Source organism: Lepidothrix coronata, unplaced genomic scaffold (genome assembly GCF_001604755.1).
Source record: "Lepidothrix coronata isolate B3197 unplaced genomic scaffold, Lepidothrix_coronata-1.0 Scaffold43, whole genome shotgun sequence".
NCBI lineage: Eukaryota > Metazoa > Chordata > Aves > Passeriformes > Pipridae > Lepidothrix > Lepidothrix coronata.
In genome coordinates, this window is record NW_016690223.1 from 972,825 (window position 1) to 998,639 (window position 25,815).

Here is a 25,815-nt window from a genome sequence, read left to right on the forward strand (position 1 = left end):
AATAAAAAATAGTTTAAGTATCAATAAATAAAACATAGAAATCCGAAGTGGCTGGAAAACTGACACAATTTATCTTTTGATATTTCTACTTCTGATATCTATAGGCAAACCTGACGCCTGAAACATCAGGAGAGGGATTCAAACTGAACTCCTGACTCTGAAAGGCATTTTTAATCAGTTAGGTTCCAGGGTCCTGGCTTATATAAATGTAGGAATGCTATTCACCTCCTTTGTGGGGGAAAAAAAAAAGAAAAAACTTCGGAAAAAAAAGAAGCCCACAACAAAAACACCCTAAGGGGTTGTAATAAAAACCCAGATACATTAAAACCAATAAAGATGGGAGGGAAAATTAAAAGAAAATAATTTTATTGTCAGGAAATTGATTCCAGGGATGCATACATTTTTTTGGTCAGGTAAAGGTTGATTTTGGTTGAACCTTCTGTCTGAAAAGTTAGTGAGATAGTCTGCATTGGTGGCAGTAGGAAGTAATTTTTTTTATATGTCTGAGTTGTGTTTGTAGATTTTTCGAACTGCCATTCATCTTTTACGATGGGGTTCAGTGGGGTTGTACAACCCTTTCAGGAGCCTCTCCCTAGGGCTGAACACTGCCCTGCAGCATGGAAATCCCAGCTCAGTAACAAAGCAAAAGTGGAAGTAACAAAAAGCTTGAGATAATGCAAGATCTTCCTTGATGAACTCTGAGAAACACTGAGTCACCTGCAAAAGGGAGAGATTTGATGGGCACCCTCAGTTCTCACTGCCCTCAGACATGTATTATTGTGAATTTTCCTTCAGGTAATGGTCATTCTCTCTACTCCTTCACACTTTGGTTCGTTGCATGGAGCCAGTGTACACACTGTACATTGTGAATTATCTGTTGTTGTTGCCATTTTTAATATTTTCTTGCTGTATTTCTGTGTTGCAGATGTGGATGAATGCGCTTCAGATTCTCACCAGTGTAACCCCACCCAGATCTGCATAAATACTGAGGGGGGCTATACCTGTTCCTGCACTGAAGGCTACTGGCTGTTAGAAGGCCAGTGTTTAGGTAAATCCTTATGTGATATGGTATTTTAACATCTGTGCATATGTACCTGTGAATCTCTGAAATAATGTCACTAAGCATTTTTGTCAAGTACACAGTTAAACCTTCAGTATGTGGAAACTGTCTTCTGTCTTTGTGAGTGCCAATGGTATGCTTGGCAGAGAGACTACCTCTCGGAACAAAAATGTAGATGTAAATGCCATATGATTAGCATCCATGTAATAGGTGGGATTTTCATATTCCCAGTCTGAAGGATTCCCTTTCATGTAAGATCAATCACAAGCACGTTTACAAAAATATTTTTCCTAAATAGACATGTCCTTTCCTCACTGTGGCAGTGGGGACCCGAAGGGATCTGTATTTGATACCAAGAAATAGAACTGAGAGTAAATCCCTAGAGTCAACCAATTCTTTTGCTTGGGGGTCTGAAAAAATTACCTCTGAACTGGCTGCTGTTTCAGTAGCTTCCAAGAAGTTTTATTTCAGTTTTATTATTTTCCTTGCAGCAATGTCTTGTTCATTCTTTTATCTCAGTCCTATTGAAAAAAACAATGCTCAACGAACAGCACGAGAAAACCTTCCATCTCCCCTCTCTGCCAGCCCATTCCCCTCACTTGATATGCCCGGGGGATGCTGACATAGATGTTAATTTTAGGTAAACAGATAAGACCTGGGAATTAGGATACCACGTTTTCTAAGAAAAGTTTACTTATTATTAGTTTTTCCCTTATTATTAGTTTTTCCCTCATTATTAGTTTTTCATCTGGCAGGCTGTTTGCTGCCAGCTCTGCAGAGCTGAACCGTCCCATCACACCACCTCCACTGGAAGGAGAATGGGCTTTTCCTGCCCATGCATACCTGGACCAATCCCAGTTATTTTCTGGCTTTCTCCTCCTAAGTACCAATTCGGTGAAGGACTCAGTCATGACTGCTTTCCTAACTACTGCAAACAGCTGCTATGGAATTCACCTGGCAGGGACAGAGCTGAGCCCTGTCCAAGCTGGGATCTGTGCAGCCACAGCCATTTCAGGGGGGCACTGTCTTGTAGTTCCCCTGGAGTATGAAGTCTCCAAGGCCCCTGCTCCTTAATCTCTGATAAATCAACTTCTCTTGGGGAAAACAAAAAAGCTTGTGCTGGAGGTTGTACAGGCATATGTGATGGGAGGGGATGAAGGAGAGCAGAGAGAGGGATTCTGTTCTGTATCACCTGTTCTGTTACCCAGTTACTTCTCCCAGTTACAGGCCAAATGACAAGGTTTTGTGTGGCTTTCAGAATTTGGGCATGGATCTAAGACATGCTACTGCTTGATGGATATACCAGAGAACTGAAATGACTGCATTGCTGAATTGATTTGAGTATCTGTTATGCTATTTAAAATAGGCAATAACATCCCAGTATTGCCCAATTGAGCAATCATGGGGTGGATTATTACAAGGCAATGCAAACAGTGAAAAGCAAATTGTGTTTAGAGTTGCTATATTTTTCTCTAAGTGTAAAAAATCTCAGTTTTCAATACTTTCCACTGGCTTTGGAGAAGTGATTTTTGCTTTGCTAGCATAAAGCAGTAAAAGAAAATATACTGCAATCAGAGGGCCGAGTTGGGTTTTTTGGTGCACTGTTAGTAAACCACAATTACAGAACCCTACACTTCTATCTGTTGCAATTATCCCTGTAAAGTTTACAAAGATGAGCCAGTACAACCATATCCACATGATACATCCACAAGACGAAGCCCAGTAAAAGTCATTATCTCCAAAATGTAGCACTCTTGAGATAACAGTCCTGCAAAAGACAAAGCATGTACCTAAAGTAATGCATTGTGTCAGTGAAATGAGGTATTAATTTATTTAAAAGACACGTTCCTTTTTGCAGGATTTGGGCAAGCCTACCGCTGGTGTACTCACCATCACTCACCTGGCCTTTAGGTTATGTTGCTAACTGACTGGAGATAATGCACTGGGGTTTCTACTGCACAAACTTGGCTTCAAAGCTTTGAGAACAGCCATTAAAAAAAAATCTCCATAAATCAAACACCAGTTGATACTAAAGGAAATGTAAACCTTGGAAAGGACAACTACTCCAGGTGTTTCATTTTAGTTCTTAGTCATGGGGCAAAATTCTAACACTTACCATCTTACATGTCTTACAGCATTTTCCTGTGCTTGTAACAGTGAGTTGCATGCGTTGCTAACGCTGCAGTTCAGCCCAAGCTGCTATTTTGGCATTAAATTAACTGTTTACACAGTCTATAATTCGTCAGTTAAAAATTCATGTAAAATGTGAATGTGACTATTAGGGAGAAAAGAATATCCTCACTAAAAAAAGAAGCCTTTAGTAACAAACACTGCTTTTCTAGTGAGTAGCTTTGGTATATGTGGAGCAAAAAAGGTTTTTATCTTGATTCTGGCAAAATTTCTCTGCAATGTTGGCTGTGCTTGTGCTGGTGGGCTGTGTATCAGTTATGCTTTGAGGTAGCTGCTTAAAGGAATGGACTGGGCTTCCTGATACACATTAAGCTGAAGATTACAGCAATGACTATCAATTCATCAGGCATACTGATAGATGTCAGATGTGGATAAAAATATATTATATATTCTACTGGCTAGAAATGTATCTTAATATAACTCTGTATCTGAACGCCTGGAAGTTTGGCTTTTACATCCATAACCAGTATGCTGGGTTGTTTCTGTGTTATTGGTACTGGTAACTCAGTGTTTTTGCTGCTTTGTATCTGCATGTGAAAATGCAGACCACTCTACTTCTCATCCTTCCCCTCTATAGATATAGATGAATGTCGCTATGGCTACTGCCAGCAGCTGTGTGCCAACGTGCCCGGCTCCTACTCCTGCACCTGCAACCCAGGCTTCACCCTTAACGATGATGGAAGATCGTGCCAAGGTATGTGTATGGTAAACCATGACTGAAGGCTTTGGTCCCAGCCCAGCAACATCCTTAAAATTTGCTTCGTTTTAAGAACACAAGTAATGTTCCCAGTGTTGCTTTTGAAAATGTTCATAGGTTTGTGAGACAGATATTCTGTAATTTCACTGTACCTTGAAGGGGTACAGGTGCAACATGACGGGTGTATCTTAAGAAATATGCACAGAGGCCCAAGCCTCAATTCACTCAATTCACTGAAATTGCCAAGAGTTTAGGCACTGAATTTACTATTAAAATCTGAGCCTGTGTGACCCACCTGAGACAGGAAAACTTTGTCGGATGAGTAAATTAGGTTAGAGTCTCCCAGGTTCCAGACTGGGGTCCTGAGCGTTAGACCATCTTTTGCTGTGATGTGCTACCTCAATCAAAGTCAACTCAAACTCTTCACAGAGCCACTTCTTAGTGAAGGACGGAGCATCTTCCCATATGCTGCAGGAAAAGGTCTGTCCTAATGATGGCCAGAAGCTGCTAATGTCCTAAAAGGAAAAAAAATTGCTTTTGCCTTAGCCCAAGGTTTCCATGAGGGTGCTTCCTCATTGCATTATCTTCTTCAGGAAACACTGAGCATTTCTTCTCAGGTCTGTTATGACAGTATTGGCTCAATGGTTCTAAAATTGTAGGATAAAACCAGAAACAATTGTAATAAATATTTCATCTCCATCTTCCATGTTATTTTTTCGGTTGAAGACATTCCCAAAATGCTTCATTGTGTTTCCAACATGCTATTCCCAAGCATCAGCCTGAATCCCAATAAACAACACTGACTTGGTTATGTTTTTTCAGAACAAAGCATTCTGACTGCACAGCTAATCTCTTTGAGATGCTTTACAGTAAAAAATTGAAAATAGAGTTTGGGGAGAAGTCAGTGATGCATTTGGCATTGGTTTTCCGCAGATGTGAACGAATGTACAACTGAAAACCCTTGCACTCAGACCTGTGTCAATACCTATGGCTCTTTCCTGTGCCGCTGTGAACCTGGCTATGAACTGGAAGCTGACGGAGTTAACTGCAGTGGTAACTGTCTTAATTTATCATTTTGGTTTCTTTAATTGTATTAAGTTTACTTTTTCCAAGGTATTACTTTGTACATACTTTTTAAAATGTTTTTTGCCTTGGTCCATGGTTAGCAGCAGGGTAGCTACAACTCATATGATCTTCTTTCCAGCTAAAGCACACAGCAAATACCCAGAAAAGCTCAGTGGAGGAGGGCTGCAAATGGTTTTAAAGAAATAAGCTAAACATTCAAAATCTCCAAGGTAACAGCAAAACATAAGAAAGCACTTTGTAATGCTAAACAGGAAGCTTTATTAGAGAAAGTAGATATAGTCCTAGAACATTCTTCCATGATTAATGAAATACGTTATATAAAGCATTTTTCCATTTGTCTGTTGAATGTATGTATTCCTCTCACTCCTACGGCTGCTCACTTCTGCCTGAAACCTTTCCCAGTTTCCCCTGTATGGCTCTGGCTACACTTCAGAAACGATATATGGTTTCTTAGTACAGCTATTGCTGATCTGTTCAGCACATAGCAGAATTGTGCTTACGTCACTGTACTTTTTCCTCTCTTGTTTTTGTTTTTATTTTATTATTTTAATTGAAGGCAAAACTTATTTCTTTGCCTAATGTTCCCACAACCTGATAAAATTAGAGAATCCAGCCAATATTTCTTGGAAGGAAAAATGCACTGGAAAATACTTTTATTTTAAGTTACAGTAAACAGGTGTAACATGATGTTTCAGAGAGAGAAGATGTGTGAGATGCAGTGTGTGTATAGGTTAGAGTTTCCCGAGATGTTTTTCCTTGCAAAACTCTTTATTATAAGGGAAAGAGCAAAGGTTAAATCTTTAGAGGGTCTTATGCATTTAACATTTAGACTGCAAGACCTAACCTAAGTTTTCTGCTTTCTAAAGGAATTTCTTCTTCTAAGTTGGTCTCCTGCACCTTTTTATGTGCTCATCTCCCGAACTACTTGGGGGCCTGAACCAGATAAGTTTATTCCAACGCCACGTAAAGTGGTGCTTGAGCCTCATCTATGTCTGAGAGTTAAGCCAGCAAAAGGGACTCTCCACCACCCAGATTTAGAGCAGAAAATCTTTTCCTGACAATCCTATGCGACAAAATGTTTGTCAAAGCAGGTCAAATTTCTCTGGATGAGCTTCCTTCACTTCACAAACAATCGCTAGACACCTCTGAGGCTTGCAAAGGGAATGCCTGGTTAGGAGAACACTCATGAGACTGGACTCAGATGTACTTCAACAGGAGCTGGATTAGTCCATGGCCTAGCAGCCAACTTACCTTGAAGAAGGGAGTCATCCCTGCTCCAGTTCAAGGAGAGAGGCAGAGATTTCAACCTGGTTTCCTTTCATCATTACTTTCTAATCACAGAGGTCTTCCAAGTACATTAGATGTGCTCTGAAATGCCTACTATCTTGTTGTTTCCATGTATTCAGCAGAATGCCAAAATTGTTTAGGAACACTGTGGGCTCAGCAGCAGAAATGCAGGACCCTTGGGGCTCTAAGCCCCTCAGCACTTGACAGCAGCTGGGCACTGGTCATACAAATCCAATGTGCTTGAGGTCTGGGCTAGGATGCCTTGAGGGGGTGAGTGATATCTCAGTCATTTTATGAAGTCAGCCTTCAGTCCATATTTTGTCAGGAAGGTATTTACTTCAATAAACTCATTGGGGAAACCTGCACAGTAAAAGGACTATGTATGTGTAGGGTTCCTTTTATCTCCCTTTTGATAATGTGATTTCAGCCATAAAGCTACTTTAACATATTTGAACTTCAAATACTTTCCAATCCCTCTGCACAACCCACCAGAAGTGGATAAATGGACTGAACCCAATTTAGAAGAAAGGGAAATTCAGTCTGAAGAGTAAAAGTGATTCGCCTGGAAGAGTCCACATGTCAGAGCTGGGAATAAGAACTTGGGAGTTCCTGGCTGGGGCTCTGGCCTTTGTTTCTTTCTTCCCCTGAACAGGGAAATAAGGAAATGATTAATGGCAGCCTCCCTCAGTCTAGCACCCTCGCATGTGTTTTCTCCTCAGTCAGCCGTGCCTCCACGTGCGGCTCTGAAGTTTGTCTTTCTCACCTGAGCACAGTTCTGCAGAACACAATGACTGGTCAATTCATGAGTGCAAGGGGAAAAGAGCACAATTTCTGCTTTCAATCAGTTTTGAAAGACTGCTTAGTTTCCTGGGTATCGGGGAGATGGCTGGGCCTTCCAGTAGGTCTGACCCAGGCTGGGATGAGCTCTGAAGTCTTGCTGGAATGACTTGGAAGCAGCTGACTAGAGGCTAAGAAACATAAAACAGACAGGGCTGGCTGCAGGAGTTCTGCTGGGACCCATGTGGCCCTGGGAAAGGGAAGCTTGCTCTCCAATAAAAGGGGAAAAAAAAAGAGAAGAAAACTACTGCCAAGTCTTTCCTTTCAAATTGCAGTTGCAGCTTTGTTGTTGGAGTATCTCTATCTCTGACGTAAAACAGAGCTGAAAACATGGCCAGCTGGTGACAGGTATTAGAAAAGAAAAATAAATAAATAAAAGCCATGCATTGTGTTCAGCAGCAGCTTTGGTTTTCCTAGGAAAAACTGTTTAAGCAAGAACTTGTTGTACAGCATTTTGTCAGGGAGCTGGAGGGTGCCAGCTGGGGTGATGGGCAGGTAGCCTAGATGGCCACCTGCCTGTGGGACTCTCTTTTGACAGTAAAGCCAAAGGCACTAAATTTTGTTTTACCACTGCAGACATGGACGAATGCAGCTTCTCAGAGTTCCTCTGCCAGCATGAATGTGTGAATGGACCTGGTTCTTACTACTGTATCTGTCCTTCGGGCTATAACTTGCTTGACGATAGTAGAAGCTGCCAAGGTAAGAACATTCCTGCACTGTTTAAAACCTGAGGGGACCAGAAGATAGATCCTGTGTCTAGAAAGAGATTTTCAAGAACTGAGATGCTTGGTCTTGGCACTGTGCAGAGAAATACTCCTAAGGGCCAATTATGTAAATCTGGCAAGAATGTCATCACGTGAATGAGGTGAACTGGTGTGTTGTTTTAAGTAAGACTTTATTGACTAGGAAACAGCTACACAGGAAAGACCTTAAATGCTCTCTCCTCTGCTGCACGTCTCTTTTTCCCATTCTCTAAGGTCAGAAAGCTTGAGCAGCCAACTTCTTTCCATTTTTTTTGCAGCATTTGGCATATGGGAACACTCCAATAAGCAGAAATGAATGGAGTAAAAACTGATCTTTAAAGAGGAGACAATTATAAAAAGGCCACTTCTCATGGTGCAAGGGTTTTATTAATTTTGGGGCAATTCCTTAAGATGGAAACGGGTTTGTTGGAGTGATGTCTTGTACATATTTCCCTGCTTTAGCCTTTCTCTTGCTCCTTGTGTTTTAGATATCAATGAATGTGAAACCAGAAACTTCACCTGCACTGCGCAGCAAACGTGTTTCAATATCCCAGGAGAATATAAATGTTTAGACCCAGTACGATGCGAGGAGCCTTATCTCCAGATTAGTGAGAAGTGAGTAACATACCCACAGCCACAAAAGCAACTTCTCTCTGTGAGAATCATATCTAGAATAAACCAAATGAGATGTAATATTACGACACAGCCGTGAAGTCTGTCTAGAGAGCTGTACATACATGCTGTTGCTGCATTCACCACCGGTAAGCTCTATAAAAATAATAAATTGCAATTCCTTACCAAGTCACCAGGTGGGATATGATATGATATCACGCTCAGATGTGTGGGAAGTTAACTGGAAAAAAAGTTATCGGTTAGTAGAGAAAACAGCAAGGTTTGTGATGTAATAAGAGACATTTACTTACATTACTAACCAACTTCACGTATGCTCAAATGCAGTCTGTTTATTAGTATGAGTATTTCCTGTAAATGGTACCAAGCTTATGCCTGGGAAGTACTTTAAAACAGTAGATGATCATTATAGCAGGATACAAGTAGTTTCCTATTGCTAAAGGTTAAAAGTTCCAAATAGTTCACAGACTGATCTCCCTTGTCTAGAAATTGGATATGTCTGGATGGGGCTGTTAGCATTGTTACTGTCTCAACTGGGAATTATTTGAGCAAGTAAAAAATAAATCCCACATTTCTAAAAATTGCCTGTTTCTTCTACATTTTTGAAAGTATTTGCCTGGGGTTCAAAATATTTCAGTTCCAAATGGATCTCTCTATATTGCAGTCCTTATTATTTCATCCATAGTGTTTGCACTAAACCCAGTTACCTGGGATCGCTTGGTAGTCAAATGTATTTCACAGAAAGGCAAGAGAGGAAGAATTAGCTTCTTTCCATTATAATTTATTCATGTATTTACATTGCTTTCTGAACTAGACCTGCTGAAGAGTGGACACATAGTGTTTGACCAGTTCCAGGTTTACCCACTTTCAGAGGTGGTAGAGTCTTAGACTGGAATTTGAAATATCTGAAGCCTCTGTATCTAAATTCCCTAGAGCCCAACTATAGAGTCCTCTCAGAGCAGCTTTCAGAACTCTTGATCTATGAGCTTTGTGTTTGGTGGCTTTGGCTCATGTCTAGATGGGACTGTATTTAATTTGTCTAGAAGTGGTCAGGATAAAAGCCAAGTGAATTCCTTGCATCTGTGTTTTCTGTGGAAGGAATTGGGTGTTTGCAATGCCAGAAGCCTCTTGATGGGGGCCATGCCAGATAAATTGTCTGAAATTGGTGTCAGTAGCGGAGGTTGATAGAAAAAACAGTCAAAAAGACCCTTGTCCAGTAAATTCCCCAACATAGCTTTTATAAAGGGACATCTTGTCTCACAACTTTATTAAAGTTCCCTGAAGAAATCAGCAGCATGTGGCTAGGGCACATGGACTGATGCAGCCTGTTTGGGTTTCCACAGGCTTCTGAAAAGACTCTTACATAGTTATTATGGAAATTAAGCAGCCATAAGTAACAGAGAGTAGTCCCTGGAACAGAAGAATAAGAGACTGAAAGATAAAAAATAAATAGAGGACAGTATTAAATTGTCAAATTGCACATTGAAGTTCTGCTTCAGAGGTCTAAGCTGGACCTACCTGGCCCATCAAAAGCAACCTGGGAAAAAGAATAAACCATGAAATGGTCAAAGTCAGCAATGGTATCTGAGGACAGTAGATAAAAGAGTGAGTAGAAAAAAATTGCAGAATAAGCCTCAATGACTACAATAAAAGTGGCAGATGAAATTCAGTGTAGATGAATGTAAAATAAAAAGACAATCCCAAATTCACAAATTCAATAAAGAGCACTGATCTGATCATAATCCATCCAAATGGACATTTGAGGGTTATTCTAGTTCCATGATCTGCAGTACTCACCAGAGGTCAGAAAAGCAACCTGAATTTGAGGTGTTGGTAGGTAGAGAATATCCTTGGGGCATATGCTATTATGTACCACATCTTTAAGACTGTGCAGTCCCTTCTCCTCCTCTCAATAGAAATATAACTGGACAAAGGTTCATAAGGAGCAATGAGGATGATGAAAAGTATGGAATAGCTTCTTTTTGAGAAACGACTAAGTTAGGACACTTCAGCTATGAAGAGGATCAAATATGAAGTCCTGAATTGTATGAAAAGGATGAGCAGGGATTGACTGGCTGCACTCCTTTCAAACAGAAGAGCTGGGAGCATAAGATAAAGCCAGAAAAGGCACCACGCAGAGAAAGATGAAGGGGACTGTGGAAGCTCCTCACCGCAGGGGGCTTTGGATGCCAGACATTTATGTGTATGTAAGGGAAAGCTGGAAAAGCTGATAGATAAGAAATGTATTAAGAGCTGATGAATACAAAGAAGACATCTTTGCTTCAAGAATTCCCTGAATCACAACCAATTTTAGGCTGTTGGTGGAAGTGTCGTACACTTGGCTCATTATCCTCTTCTTCCTTAGAGCTCTACATTTGATGTTATAGCTTTGTTTGGATCCAAGATGTCTCACTGTATGTTCTCATGTAGTATATAAAATATTTCTAAACAAATAGCACTACATTTACATAGCACTATCAGCAAAATGATCCATTAATTAACATTATTTTGGGGACAGTTCAGTTTAAATTACTATCAGAACAAATATGTACCGAGTGTTCTATACTTGCAGAGCTGCTCCACAGAAAGTACACATTTTTGAGTGATCTAAGGAGACAAAGAATGTGAAGGTATTTTGGCCTAGAAGACAAGAAAAAGGAAGCAGTGATATAAGTAGGCCAGAATAGCAACAAAGAGAATATTAAAAGTGAGAAATTTTATTACAAGCTTCATTGATTCTTTTAGCTGGTCAACAATATTCTTTGTTTATTTATTTATGCATCTGTATTTGCATATAAAGAATCAAATATTACAGACATTTGTAACCCCTAATGACAATTCTGTCTCTGACAATTAGCCGCTGCATGTGTCCAGCTGAAAACCCTGGTTGCAGAGATCAGCCGTTCACCATCCTGTACAGAGTGATGGACATGGTGTCTGGGAGGTCTGTGCCTTCGGACATTTTTCAGATGCAAGCAACAACTCGCTATCCTGGAGCCTATTACATCTTCCAAATCAAATCAGGGAATGAGGGCAGAGAATTCTACATGCGGGTAAGTCTAGCACTCACTGAGGGAAAATATGAAATATCTTCTCATTAGCTGAATGGCCTGTAGCAGAAGTCATCTTTTAATCAATATCATTTAAACCTTCACTATGAGGCATTTTTACATACAGACGTGCAGACCAGTGTGCTGATCCGTAGGAACTGTTGGATCTCTCAGGAAAGTAACCTACCCAAAGCAAACACACTTATCCTATGAGACGGTAGGTTTAGGAAAGCCCAGGGCTGTACCCATGCCTAAGAATAGCTCAGGTCTCCCATGCTCAAGAGAAATTATTGTACCAAACTGTTTTTTATTTGATGGACAATCAGTAATTGTCACCAAAAGATTCAATGTTTCTTGTCTATTTTGTTCATTGGAAATCGAAAGTTGTGAAAAACACAAAAGTAAGCAAAAACCCCACCCCTTTATGCCAGGAATTGACTTTCTGTGTTCCTTGCTTTCATTTGCTATCCATTTTTTTCACTGAGAACATTTTCCTGTTAGAGAAAACATAACTACCTGTGGTTTTTTAATTTGAGTTTTTCTCAGAAGACCTCTCTTTTCTCCAGTCATCCTTACCATGCCACTGACATGCAGGGGTGATGGGAGTGTCTGCACAGAATGGGGCACCTCCATGAGGGGTGGTGACACTGAGGAGGGTAATTTTCAGCTGTAGGCAAAACCTGGCTCTGATATTCACATAAAGTCACATTCAGTGGCTACTGACAGGTCCCCTCTCTCATGGACACCGGTAGTGGGATAGATTCCAGGACACATTTCTCACAAGAGCCTCAGATTCCCACTGTCAGAAAAGGAAAAGGCTTCAAAACCACGAATTGACAAATGGTCCTGTTACAATCATTATATCTCACAAGAGCTTTCCTGTTGTAAAGTCATTACTGGTTCCACTGACATTTTCCCCTCATCCTGGCCAATCCACCAGGCACTGAGGCCCCAGAGCCCATCACCATTGCCCAAGCTTGCTGGTTCTGAGTTACCCCACAGCCATTCCCTGGGTGGTGGGCAAGCAGAGCTGGGTGGGAGGGACACTGAGGCACCAGGACCAGGCCCAGCACTGGGCAGCCCACCCAGCACCTCCTGATGGCTGTGTTGGCCTGCTTGTATCAAAGGTAACACAAACACCCAGTTTCAAGGTTTCTGATTTTAGTGTCAGCAGTTCTGATTTTTAAATGCATGTAATCCACTTTTCTGGCCAGACATTGCAAAGGTCTGCTTCCATTTAATAAAGGACTGGTTTTCTGAAGTGCTGTCACATATTCAAAGCTCTCTTTGGAGTGTGAGGTTTGTGCCATTAACATACACAATGTACCACAAGCCTGGACCCTGTTCACATGGGAATGTCTGTTCTCCAAGCTCTGTTAACATAACCCCTTCTCAGTGTTCGCTGCTTCACAGTAACACTGTCCTTTACATCAAACTAAAGAGTATCTCACAAAAACAGACAAACAAACAAAAAGGTGACACTACTTGTTTATACCCTAAATCCATGTTTTCATCTTTTTCCATTTGGGCAATAGCAAGTGTCTGTGTTCAATAGCACTTTTTATGTGCAGGGCTCTTAAAGGCTTTACAAACTGTAGAAGGTGATAGTTCATATAAAACCCTGAAAAGGAGCCAAATGCTGAAATAAAGCTCTGTCCTATCAGTTGCAGCGGTTACAAACAATGCAACAGAAAACACGTATTTTGGCTGCTTGAAGACCATAGTGAGAGAGTAGTTTTCAAGAGCTGGCTTTGGCAATCTCACCTGCTTTCTCTTGTTTTGTGCACAGCAAACGGGACCGATCAGTGCTACTCTGGTGATGACCCGCCCTGTGAAGGGGCCCCGTACTGTTGAGTTGGACTTGGAAATGATCACTGTTAACACTGTCATCAACTTCAGAGGAAGCTCTGTCATCCGGCTGAGGATATTCGTATCACAGTACTCCTTCTAAACCTTGAGTTTGTGCCCTGGAAACATTAAACCAAAAGAGACAGTTCCTCCTCTGCAGAACTCTCTCCTCAAAAGCCAGTACATATAGCAGCTCCAAACCAAATCACTATTTCTACAGACCCGGTGACCTATGCCTGTCTGAGCAGGGAGGCCTCTTCATGCACAGTCCCTACCAGGATGCAGACATCTGAAGATGTATTTTCAGCAGATCTCATGTGATTCTCTATGTGGTCATGTATTTTAAGGACTCTTCTTTTAGCTGTAAACACTTCTAGGGCATAAGTCTATGTGAAAGACTGTGAACCTCTGTAGCTCCAAGGCTGCTTAGCAAAAAGCACCAAAGAAACTGAGGAAAAAGCTGGCTTTTGCAATCTTGCATTTTTTTTAATTTTTTTTCATTATAAACGGAAAGCAGACAAACAAGCAGAAACAGAAACAAAATCCCCACCTATGAAAACAAGGGATCTCCGAAGTCCTAACTTGCATTCCCAATTATCTCTGGAATTATCAGTCAGGCCCTTTGTCTCAATTCACCCTGCATTTGTCTTAGTTTCACCTGTTTTTTCTTTGATTCTATTTTATAGTTAAAATTCATTGTAAATTCATTCCAAAATACATGTTGTACTATGTAATCTTTTACTTTCTTACAAAGTGTCACATGTTTGGGTTCCTTCCTATATTAAATCTTTCTATATAACAGAGTTTAGAGAAATCTATCACTGGATGGTGTGTTTCACAACATTTAGGATTGTATACTTATTTGTACTCAAGATCTTTGACACAGGCTTCCACTGCCAGAATAATTTCCAGAATAAGTAGGGACTTCAGAGCAGATAAGAATCAGAATTTTATTTTTCCCTAAGTGTGACAGTTGCAAACAGTTTCTAATGGTTACAAGGTAGTAATACCATCTCTGTAGTTACGGCTGCAACTAATCTCCTGTTCAAAGAGTACTCAGGTCAGACATGTCCAAATTCCTTCAGAAAAAATGAATTGTTCTTTTCACCTGCACTGTCTCTCCTACATTCCTAACACTGGGGAAAACAAGCTGAAAAGGACTAGGACCTTTATCATTCATGCTTCTACCACAAAGCAGCAATAACCCCATCTCAAACAATGGGATCCCACAGTTTACATAGGCATTGTTTTCTCAGGTATAACTGCTGTAACCAATATAAAATTTCTCCTAAAGTCCAATCTGAATCTCCAGTACTGTAATCTGTTGCTTTTTAGTCTACTTCCAGTAGAAATAGAGAACAGTTTATCTTCCCCTTTGCAGCAGTCTTTAACGTGTCTGAAGACTGTTGTCATGTCTCCTCTCAGATTGTTCTTCTCTAGTCTAAACAAACCCAATTCTTTTGGTCTTTCCTCATACATCACATTTTCTGGACCTTTGATCATTCTTTTTGCTCTCATTTGGATTCTCTCCAGTTGGTTCACATCTTTCTTGAAGCACAGTGCCCAAAACTGTTAAAAGTATTCCAGCTGAGGCCTCTCAGTGCTAAGCCAAATCTCTATATATGTTTAGTAGTTTGAAAAAAAAAATAAAAATTGTATAGTTTGAAGGTATAATGCTTGTTGAAGCCATTGGCATTTTGGTCTTTTATTTTAGTTGGGATGAGGATCCCTATGCCTTGTTCTTAAATTTGTCTAACACAGCTCTTTTGCTTCATTTTTTCTTACTGGCTTATTTGCTCTTCAGCATTGCTAGGGCCGGAAAGATAACATTTGCTTTGTCTTTTTGAGGACTGGAAGTGCTCAGTGCTACTTGGGAGGAGTTTATGAAGATTATAATGCAAGGAGGCAGGAGCAGAGTAGCAGCTTTATGTTATGTCTTCATTAAAGTGGAGTATTAAATGGGAGAATACAGACTTGGAAAGTTATCACAACACAGACTGCATGACATAATCAAAAAATTGCCTTTTGTTCCTAGAAAGCTTTGTGAGTTAGTCTGGAATTGTTTTTCCCTAGCTGTAGTAGAGAGTCCCCTCTTTTTCCTTGTACTCAGCTTGAAGGAAACCCTGATGCTCTCAGCAAGAAAACGCTGAGTTGAGCAGCTTCTGATTCTTAATGGTTTAAAGGTTTTCTCTGGGCTGCTACGACATCCCAGGATGCTGCAGCTCAGAGCTCTGTACAAGGCTGTCCTTTACTGTAAAAACAAAAAGGCTGGAGTCTGACTCCAGGGTTTAGTGGGCCAAGCTGAGGGCAGGAAGCCAATGAGTTTTGTGAGTAGCTGACTTGGAGGAGATGAATGCAAAGGAAATGGGCAGAGAAATAGTACAAACAAGAATTTGTTTCCTGAGTGTATCATGTCTCATCAAATACCAGAGTCTTGGCGGGAAAAATAGAGACGATCAGGAAGGAGGAATGCTAGTTTATAACCATTGGTCTAAAAGTGCTCATGTGTCCCAGGTGATGGAAGTAAAACATGGGAAACATGCGGGCTCTGGTGGACCAGAGAGCAGACAAGGGGCAGGCAGGACCTTGCATTGAAGATGTCAAACTCTTACATTTTCCTAGTGCTTAAAAGCCCCTTTTTGCCCCCCTTTGTGCCTCTATGTTATGGCTTCTTCATGTCCAGTTGAGAAGGCCTTTTCTTCCTATCATCACATCACCTCCTGGAGAGGAAGCACACCCTGTTAGACATCAGACAGTTTCTCACTTCTGGGCTGTTCTCCCATGGCCCCCACATACCAACCTGATTTAACCCTAATTTAGAAACATCAAAACCCAGAGGAATTCCATAACAAAACACTTTGTTAAAAGAGAAAAGCTTGAATCCCTGGTTTTAGCAGGATCCAGCAAATACCCATAAAACAATATTACACTTTCTATATAAACAGTCTGTGCCTTAAAAAAAAAGGTGGAAAGTCTGGAAACAAAGGAATTCAGCAACTTCTCAACTGCCATAACATCTTTCATCACTCACTATCACTCCAGCCAACTTAAATTTTGCCAAAATATATGCCAATCTCAAAATAATAAATTAGTAGCAGTTTATAACATCTAAACTCTCCATTTCCTAGTCAAGGGTCTGTTTCCAATAGACCATTGCCCTTTGAGGCCAGGACTCCCTAAAAGCAAACAGAATTCCAGGTCTGCTCAGAAAATGATTCTTTATTCTAACCCACTACAGAGGGTCTTCTAGCACAAGGATTTTTACCATATGGTTAAAAGACAGTATTCTGGCCACACAGATGAGGTCACAGACCCAGGTCTGGGTATGTGTGGCTTCCCTCTGGCTCTGCTCTCCCTGGCCAAGCAGGGAAGGGACAGCTCTTTGCCTCTCCTGCCTGTCAGCTGTCATGTCTGTTTAAATGTAGGTCCTCATGAGGAAGACTGCCCCTCACTGTGTGTTTGTACAGCACCTAATGTCAGTGCAATAATGGAAATAAAGGCAAAAGAAAGCAGTCATTGCAGTAATCTTTGATATAGATCACCATGATTTCGAAGGAGAAACTATTCTGACAAATGAACCAAGTGATTCATGCTAGTCGGGTTAGGTGCCAGAGGGAGAAAAATGGCAAGAGATGAATGATCCACTGTTATAGAGCTGAATGGATCCTATCATCTGGCTTATTTAACTGTGAGATACTTTTAGAGGATTGACTTTTTTGACACAGACAAGAAAACATTATTTCACCTAAGAGTTTGCTGGATCCCACAGAATCGCTTTTCAACTGGTGATTCTCTGACTACAACACCTTTGTTGAAAATAACTAAGCTTCTTTGAGGACTGGTCACCCACCACCACTGAGTGTAGTGTCCAGGGCCATTCACACAGAGTTCTCTCCTTTTCAGTTGGGGGCCTGTACTCATATTTACCTTTTTTTGACTTAGCTTTTAGAAGAGTCAACTTTTTTTTGTCTCATAAACGTAGTGTCAGCATCAGCAAAACTTACACATTAATTTTTCTCTGTCTAGAGCCAGCAGAGCAATATAATCAGTACAGTTTGTGGTCATGCAAGTTCTCCAGTCTGGCTTATTCACAGAATATGCTACTGAATATCTTCCGTAGCATGTAGCTGTAGTAGAACACAATGGAAATGTTATAGCACAAAGATGTTAATTAAAAAAAAAAAGAGAGAGAAGGAATAAAAATATGCCTTAATGTTATTCAAGCCTGACAGGAATTGTTGTTAAAATAAATCTCCATCCTGGATGGACAAACCCCTCAGCTGGTGTTAATTTGCATGACTGATGCTCTTCAATGCAAAGATAACAAGGGTCCTTAGACTCTTCAATGTGTGTTGTGTAAAGCACTGCACATGTATCTGTATACAAGGAGAATTTACAGAAGCTGCAGAAGTGGTAGTGTGGCTCTGCATTTGGAAGCTGTAAGACAATATGGCACAAGCAAATTCTGTTTCTTAGCTGACATGAGTGCAAACAAGTGATTTACACCCATCACATTTTGTTGGCTTAAGTCTTTGAACCAATTTTGAATAGCTCAACCCCAAAGCAAGTGCCATGCATGAGGCCTGAGGCTGATGGTCATAACTAGACTTTCCGAGATTCTGCAGAAAGCTCCAGAAATGTGACATGCTGAAGGGTCAGTGTCATATGGAGTGTAATGGTCCAGAGTTATTTGTGTGGGGATGTCTGTGACACTGCCCCAGCCTCTTTCCTCACCTATTTCAGTGCAGACTACAACTGATGTTTGTAAGTGTGCACACTGGATGTGGAAATCTCACCTATTCCCATTCTTAGCTCTGTCTTCTGAGATCCCTCTAGTGGTTTGCATTGGCCAAACTGATCCTCCTGTGTAATTCAACTAATACTGGTGAAGCACATGAGGGAGAGTTTGGGTACAAGGCAGATACACTTTTACACCAGTAAGTAAATAATGATGCAATAACCTCAATGTAGGAATTCAGGAATGTATCTGAGTAATAAAGGGATCTTTAGAAAACACTTCAGCAACCAAGAACTCCTGAAATATTCAGCCTCTTTCAATTCCCTTTCCTGTACCCAGAAGTCACTCATTTTCCCTCTGGGGTTTGTCCTGGACAAATGAGCTTATTATGGTCATGCACTGCAACCACATGCTGAGTAAGCTCCACTTCTATGGCACTGCTAAACATTTTTCAGTTTGCTTTTTGGAAATCAGTTGTAGGCTATTTGTCTTTCCTAGGGTCTGACTGACCCCAGTTGCTTTTCTCACAGCCAAGACAGATCCATTATTTCCCAGTCAGGTTCTTCTGCACTCACTACCTGTACAAGCTCTTCATGTGTTTCAGTGGAGATGCAGGCACTGCCATGTTGGTAGGCATCCTTACAGCAAAGTATTGGTTGTGAATGGTTGAAAGGATTGCCCAGTCTGCTGGCAGAGCCTGGCTTCATGAATAGGATTTAAAAAACCTCACAACTCCTCAGTTTTGAAAGTGAGAGATGTTCTTTTAGGTCCTGATTAATCACTTTTATCCCAAAATTGCATCTGTATCATGTTGGCTTGATAGTCTCAAGGCTTTTTAAGAAGTCTGATAAGGACACGCTTATGCAATACATTCTTAGGCTTTACACAACTTGGATGAGGCTTTTCCAATTTCCAAAAACAGTATTTGGCCCCAGTCATAGAGAATTCAATGTGATCGTCACTATGCTGAAGTCAGTGATCGCTAAACACCTCACATCAGGTCTGGATTTAGGCCAGCTTTATTTTAAGTCTCAAATCTCAGTGTCAGTGGTATAAATGTAAGCAGATATGTATTATTTTTACAGTAGAGCTGAAAGATTGTTTCCAGTAAATAAACAGTAGTATGATTGCAGTATCTCTTTCTCTTTGGGCACTATCTTTGGGTATTTTGAGATTTCCCAAGATAACCTTTTACACTTCAACATTTCCTCCGGTATTTCAAGACATTCACTGATGTGTTTTCATGAATGATTTCTCACTTCCGTTCTTCAAAGGCCAACCCAGGCACTTGACTTCATTTTTTGTTAAAACATGAAGCTACACCCAAGCCTTCGCATAGTCACAGCTCATGCATCATTCATAGAAATTTTTCCTCTCTGTAACCTATCGGGGATTATGTCAACTTCCTTGGAATTCTGCAGTATTCTGCATAATGCACATGCATGTGTTTGCCAAGACTGAGACCTTAGTCTGGAGATGGTTCATCCACAACTTGGTGCAAATGTTCTGCAACCAACATGTGAAATCATAGCTACAAAGGTTAGGTTTGCCAAAAATTCTCAAAATGTGGTGTTTCTTGGCTGCCTACATATAATGCAAACACAATTTGAAAATCCAGGACCAGAGTTCTCCAGTATTCATGAGAAATTCCTGGTTTTAAGAAACATTTTGGTCAGTAAACTTATTTTGTAGATTATGTGAAATGCAAAGAGGCAGAAGGCCCACCAAGATTATATAGATTTGCTATTCAAATCAGTATCCCCAAGAAAACTTGACTCTAGTTCATAATTTAAAAATACTCCTTTGGATTCTGACATGTGATGCCATTCAAGTAGGGCAGAGGGACAGAAAAATTGACTTCTTCCAAAACAACAGCAGCTGCTCAACAGAGATCTCTGAGCTCCTGCAGTGACCAGAAATACCTATTAGCCCAAGTCTGCACCCCAGGTCAGTGAGGAAGGCACAAAGTCCATAGAGACATTTCTCACTCTGTTTATACATCTATGGAACATTTAAAATAACCAAAATTAAAAGGACCAAGCTGTTGCCTACCACACACATAATACCTGCAGCAAGCTTTAGTGTATCCCTCTGCCATTCCCCAGGGTTGTGCTCACTTAGAATTGCCCAGTCTGATTTGGTGTGAGTTGACGATGGTGTGACAGCATTCAGTTCACAGCAGTGTAAAGTCATACCCATGGATGTAAAGAGAGAATTATAGAGCAATAAAACCACGATTGAACCAGAAAGGTAATAAAAAAGAGCTTGGTGATTAGTTAGCCTTCAATGCTTTGGTTATGATATCATTGCCATGGGCAAAAATAATCAACCAGAAACACAAAATATTAAAAAGGAGATAATCTCCTTAGAAAGAAAAGTGTCTATGTAGCCTATTAATAGCTCTGAAATTAAGACATTCCACACAACATCTGGAAAAGGGAAAATTCACTCCTTGACCTCCAGCATCACTGTCTCCCAAGGCAGGATCAAGGGTTGATCCTTATTATGATACAGACACAATGGCTGTTTGATGGTCCAGCCAAGAAAGAGGCAGGCACGGCCAGGGGCAAGGGGAGGACACACCAAGATAATGTAAAATACTAAGGAATGCTCTCATGTGCAGGATCTCTGAGACAAATCTCTCTTGCTGTATGAAGTAGTTCAGCTTTGCTTAGGAAATGGTAACAGTCACTTCAGTAAAAATAGAAGGGCATTCATGTGTTTGAATGCAGCATTAGTTTTCAAAAAAATTATGCCCTGGTCAGTCCATTACCTAATGAGATGCACTGGACCCAGAAACCTATAAATACAATTTTAGGTATAGAACATTTAGTATCACAGGTATAATTGTTGTTATACCAATACTTTATCTTGCAGCCAGTACAGGTGCAAGGAGGAGGACTCACTGCCCAGCTCAAAGGATGCTCCACAGAACTTCTCTTTCTGCTTAAACAGTCATTTCCCTAACTCTTACTTGCAGGCTGTCTGGATTAATAAATATGTTATATTTTGTAATCCTCTGGAGTTTTTTTTTTTTGAAGAGTACTGTTTTTACTGTAACTTAAAATGGATGGTTTCAATGTCCCTCATCTGCCCCTTTAACCTATAACCATTACTTCATTTGTAGCAGAAAATGAGCTTTTAATTGTTGCACTATTTTACAGCTGGTGAACATTGAATATGCCAGTAGGGACTATTTTAAAGCTTTTTTTAAAAGTAAATATGTTGCTAACAAAATTTATAATTGAATTCTAGCTTATTTTTATCATTGCCAGGTTTAGTGGTGTTCATATAGGATCATTGCAAGTATTCATGCCAGAATTATGTAACCTCTTTGCAAAGCAAGTTGAATGAGGATCAATGATACTGGTACATCTATTGGTCATAAATTCTAGTAAGATACAGACTGTAGAAGAGAAAATTTCAAAGCAAAATACAATTAATTCTCAAGAAGCTAATTTTCTTTCACAGTTTTTACGTTGTACAGTTGCCCATACTTGGAGGTACGTGTGTGTATTTTACCTTCATTTCCTGGTGGGTTTATGTATGATAAGGCTCAAATTAACATTTTGTGTGTGATACTACTTTATCTGTACCAGGAATTTGACATAGCTGAGGCAATTCTTTCTCCTGCAATGTACTGAAGGTTGGAGCAGGTCACAGCTTCTGATGGTGAGGATGGCTACCTTGCCCAGGTTCCCCCAACCACCAGCTATGCTTTATCCAGCATACATTTGGAGGGTGTATGGGAGGGTGTACAAGCTACATGCTGCAGCCTTGGAAGTGTTCCTGGAGGATCCCAGGAGATGAGATCTCCTCCCAGCCTGACATGGTGCCACTCTCTTTTTCCAGTTGTCCTGGGTCTTTGGAGCCTGTAAAAGCAGGAGTTGGTATGGTGATCATGAGGCCATGGCCAGAATTTGGTTTACATTTGGCAGAATAAATCTGTCTCCATATAAGATAATTTAGACTGAACTGGTTTCCTCATATATAAATTATTAACTAGTGGCTAGTTCTCACTCCCACCTGTACTACACATCTTGTGACTTTAGTAAAAGAAAGACTTTTCCACCCACACCATACTTAATGACCCACGCTTAATGGGGTTTGTGTTTTGCACATGGCATGTTCTTGTTTCATCAGATTGCAAGGACAGCCAATACTGGTTCTGGTTTGCATTGAAGAAAGTGAACGAACTTATGTCACACTGTTGCTCTCTCACATTCCTATCACTCAAACAACTCTCTGCAGAAGTGAGGGAGGTAATACACCATTGACTGGCCTTGTGATGATTTAAAAGCCACTCAGAAAGCTGATAAGAACTCAGAGAAACTGCTGCTGCTCATTTACAGTATCACGAGGACACGTCATTTCCCTTCACTACACTGCAAACACATTAATTCTGAATCACATGCTCAAAAAAATGACACTGAAAAGGGCACACATGCAAACTGAAAGAGGAGATGCCAAGTGCAGGAATGCTGAGCTGCAAAATTTCAGGAGAAGAAAAAAACTCTCTAGAACTGCTCAAAGAAAATGAGAAAGTTGGTCTGCGACCCATGATTAAAGACTTCTGGTTCTACAGTCCAGACTGAGGAGCCCTCGTAGAAGTGGCCTGATCCTTGAAGGTACTGAAGGGCTGGGCTTTTCACTCAATGTGGTAGAGAATGGACACTTTAGGAAACAAAGTTGCTCTGACTTTGCTGTTGGCATACAGCTCAAGTAGCCTAATCTGAGATTCCGGACCTGAGCCACTTTATCCTTCTTTATCTCCTAACAGTCTGCTTTTTAGGTTTATTATTCATGCTGCCATGTTTGTCTTAGATGGGGTTGCACATGGGACTGAATAGTGTCACCCTCTCCACTTTTACTGCTCTTTTCACAATGCAGGACCAATCTGCTCTGACAGCATCCTCCCAGCCAAGGGACTCTCCCTTCCTCAAGAGCTCTGTGGATAAGGCCACGGTGTCTCCGAAGAAGACTCACAAGATTGGACAAAGCTGAAGTACATTGTACTTTCTCTTCTGTCCAGCCAGCTGGTAAAGGAGACTGCGCTGCTGGAGAGATGGGGTTTGGCTGGGCTGTAAAACTGACACCCTGCAGGGATTTAACCTCCTGCTGCACTTCCTTAAGGATAAGCTATGAATCATATTTCCTTGAGAAGTTCCATGGGCTGTATTCTGTGTACCAGAACTCCTGATTTCTCCTCCCTCTCTGTTTTTGGTGGCACTGCTTCCTCCTCAGGCCTGTGGGTGCTGCTGAATGTTGTTAAACTGTCCTTGATGTCAGCCTGCACATAGAGAAATCAGGGATGGAAAAAATGAGCCCTACGTGTTTGTTCCAGGAAGCCAGACAGCAGTTCCCCGTTTCATACAGGTGAACACTTTCTCACACCAGTAACTCATTAGGATGACAAATGTGACCTCAACTCTTTCACAACAATGTTTATAGTCTGTGCCACTGTTTGTAAGGACTGCCCTGAATGGCAGCCCATTACTGATCTTTAACAGCACTTCTGCATTCCCAGCTTTTCTCTTTTTAGCCTCTTTTATTTTCCTTTCTTAGGCTCTTGCCTAGTTCAGTCACCATACCATTCTAAAATTATCATCAAGGCTGCCTAAAATCCAGTACTGGAACACATTCTCCATCCGCTTGCTAATGAAAATCATGGCATCACCACATCAGTTTAAGAAAGAGAAGAGCCACAGCTTTGACTGAGAAATGTTCAGTTAGGTTTTCTAAGATCTTGAAGAACTAATTTAATAAATCCTTGCTTGCTTGAATGACTGCATCCTCCATCTCCCACCACATTTTTCATTATGTCACTTTGATACAAATGCATGTGGGTTTAATGTGAAGTTAATTTCCGAGCAACAGTGACATGATTAACCCTTCACTCTTGAATTCCTTACTACCATATGATCTAGTTTTTATGGAGCTAAGAGGTAAAGCAATAGTGACAACTGAAAATACTTGAGGCAAGTGGGTATTTGCTCACCATGGAAGGCCAGCCTTAGTCATACATACATAAACTTCTTGGCTTGGGGAGTACAGGCAGCAAATAACACAGCAAAGATACTGTGTCCTGCAAATAAATATTTGTACCTACAGTTATTAGTGCTGACTCAGGATTCTTGAAAATAATCTCTCAAGAAAATACTGTGGAGAATAAATAACCTGCAGTTTGCAGCTGTTAAACTTCCTGGTAAAACACTGATTTGTGACACCTGCACCCATCAACTTGGTTGTACGATTGAGTTGTACCAAGATGTAACCCGCTTCAGTCTGTTTGGCAGAGCAGTGTCTGAAGGGCTTTATGTTCTCTCCCATCTGAATATTTTTGTGTATAACCAAACATGAGTTAAATATGCATAATCCTCTGCTTTGGGGTGAGACTGCATCTTTATTTCTGCCCTAAAATACCTAGTGATATCGGCAAGGGTCGTGGCTACAGCACATTTACCTCCCAGTGATTCTGGGTGCAAGGATGAGGAGCAGCCAGTGCTGCTGGCAGGTCTGCACAGTGAAGGCCGGGAGGGTGGGCAGCAGGTTGGCTTTCCTTTATTTCATGTATCTTAAGAGTGCTGTATACTGGCATGTTTGTCTGGGAACATCAAAACAATCTGCATCTGGGTTAAAGTGTTAAAATTAGAGTGGGCTAGTAACCTCTGTTTCTAGTTATGTCATTTCTTAAATGGCTTTAAGTACCTTGCCTTTCCTTGCTCAAAGCTCTGGCTTGGAGGTCAGTGTGTGTTCTCCTTTTGAACCCAGGATTCCAGCTTCTCCGGGCGATCAGTCACTGGCCTCCATGGATCTTCTTCCCAGCTCCTTCACCTCTATCGGTCCAGCCAGCTTTAAAGTGCAGTGAGTTTTGGAATGGCTTTTTGCCATCACCCCCTTTCAGCAAGGTAAATTAAGTTTGCTTTACCTGAAAACAGAAGACAGGAAGAAAGAATTTTTACAACTGGAAACAATAAATTATTTTTGCTTTAAAAGTTGGCCCTGTTTCTTGACTCAGTCCCTTTCAGGAAGGACCTTTTGTGTGCTGACCTTGCTCTGTGCACGGGTGACACCTGGCTGGCCCCTGCTTCCCAGGGAGAGGAACATCTGCTCATCCTCGAGCAGGCCTGTGTCTGCTTTCAGGAGACAGGCCAGCTCTGAGGCCCTGAGCAGACTCCAGACAGAAGATGGTGTGAAAACCCAGGGCAGGGCAGCAGTACCTGGTCCTGTGGTCCCAAAAAAGAGAGGAGAGGGAAGGGGCCAGGCAGGTGTTTGGACATGTCCTGTCCATGAGTTGGTTGCCTGCTCTGCCCTTTTCTTGCACAGGCAAGTACCCAGGCCCTGAGGAGACTGGAAGGACATGAAGAGCTTCCTCTCATCCCCTCTTCCACACTGAAAGAGGCATTTCTAGGCAGTGTCACAGGCAAGTGAGACTGTAATGGTGTTTGAGGAGACATCCCACAGGCACCCCAGGAGGTGGCACCATCCCAGTCTGGTGGGAGAGCATATCCTGGGGAGACTGGGCTTCACAAACCACTCAGAGAGAATCCCCTAGGTAGGGAAACGGCTGCGCCTATGAGGTTTTCACTTGCGTAAGTGAGGAGAAAGGATGAACCGTAGGAGTGTCAGTCTCCAGCTCCCCACAGCCC

At 41.2% G+C, this 25,815-nt stretch overlaps 1 protein-coding gene across 2 annotated transcripts in view; it reads left to right on the plus strand.

Annotated features, from left to right (window-relative positions):
* FBLN5 (fibulin 5) overlaps positions 1-21,377 on the plus strand; it is a 53,295-nt gene extending 31,918 nt beyond the window's left edge. For both annotated transcript variants that reach the window (XM_017813806.1, XM_017813807.1), the window contains exons 5-11: positions 926-1,048; positions 3,828-3,944; positions 4,881-5,000; positions 7,734-7,856; positions 8,389-8,515; positions 11,388-11,583; positions 13,370-21,377. In XM_017813806.1, coding sequence (XP_017669295.1) covers positions 926-1,048; positions 3,828-3,944; positions 4,881-5,000; positions 7,734-7,856; positions 8,389-8,515; positions 11,388-11,583; positions 13,370-13,531 — 968 coding nt within the window. In that variant the 3' untranslated portion in view covers positions 13,532-21,377. The remainder of the gene's footprint in view (positions 1-925; positions 1,049-3,827; positions 3,945-4,880; positions 5,001-7,733; positions 7,857-8,388; positions 8,516-11,387; positions 11,584-13,369) is intronic.
* Positions 21,378-25,815: the final 4,438 nt, after the last annotated feature.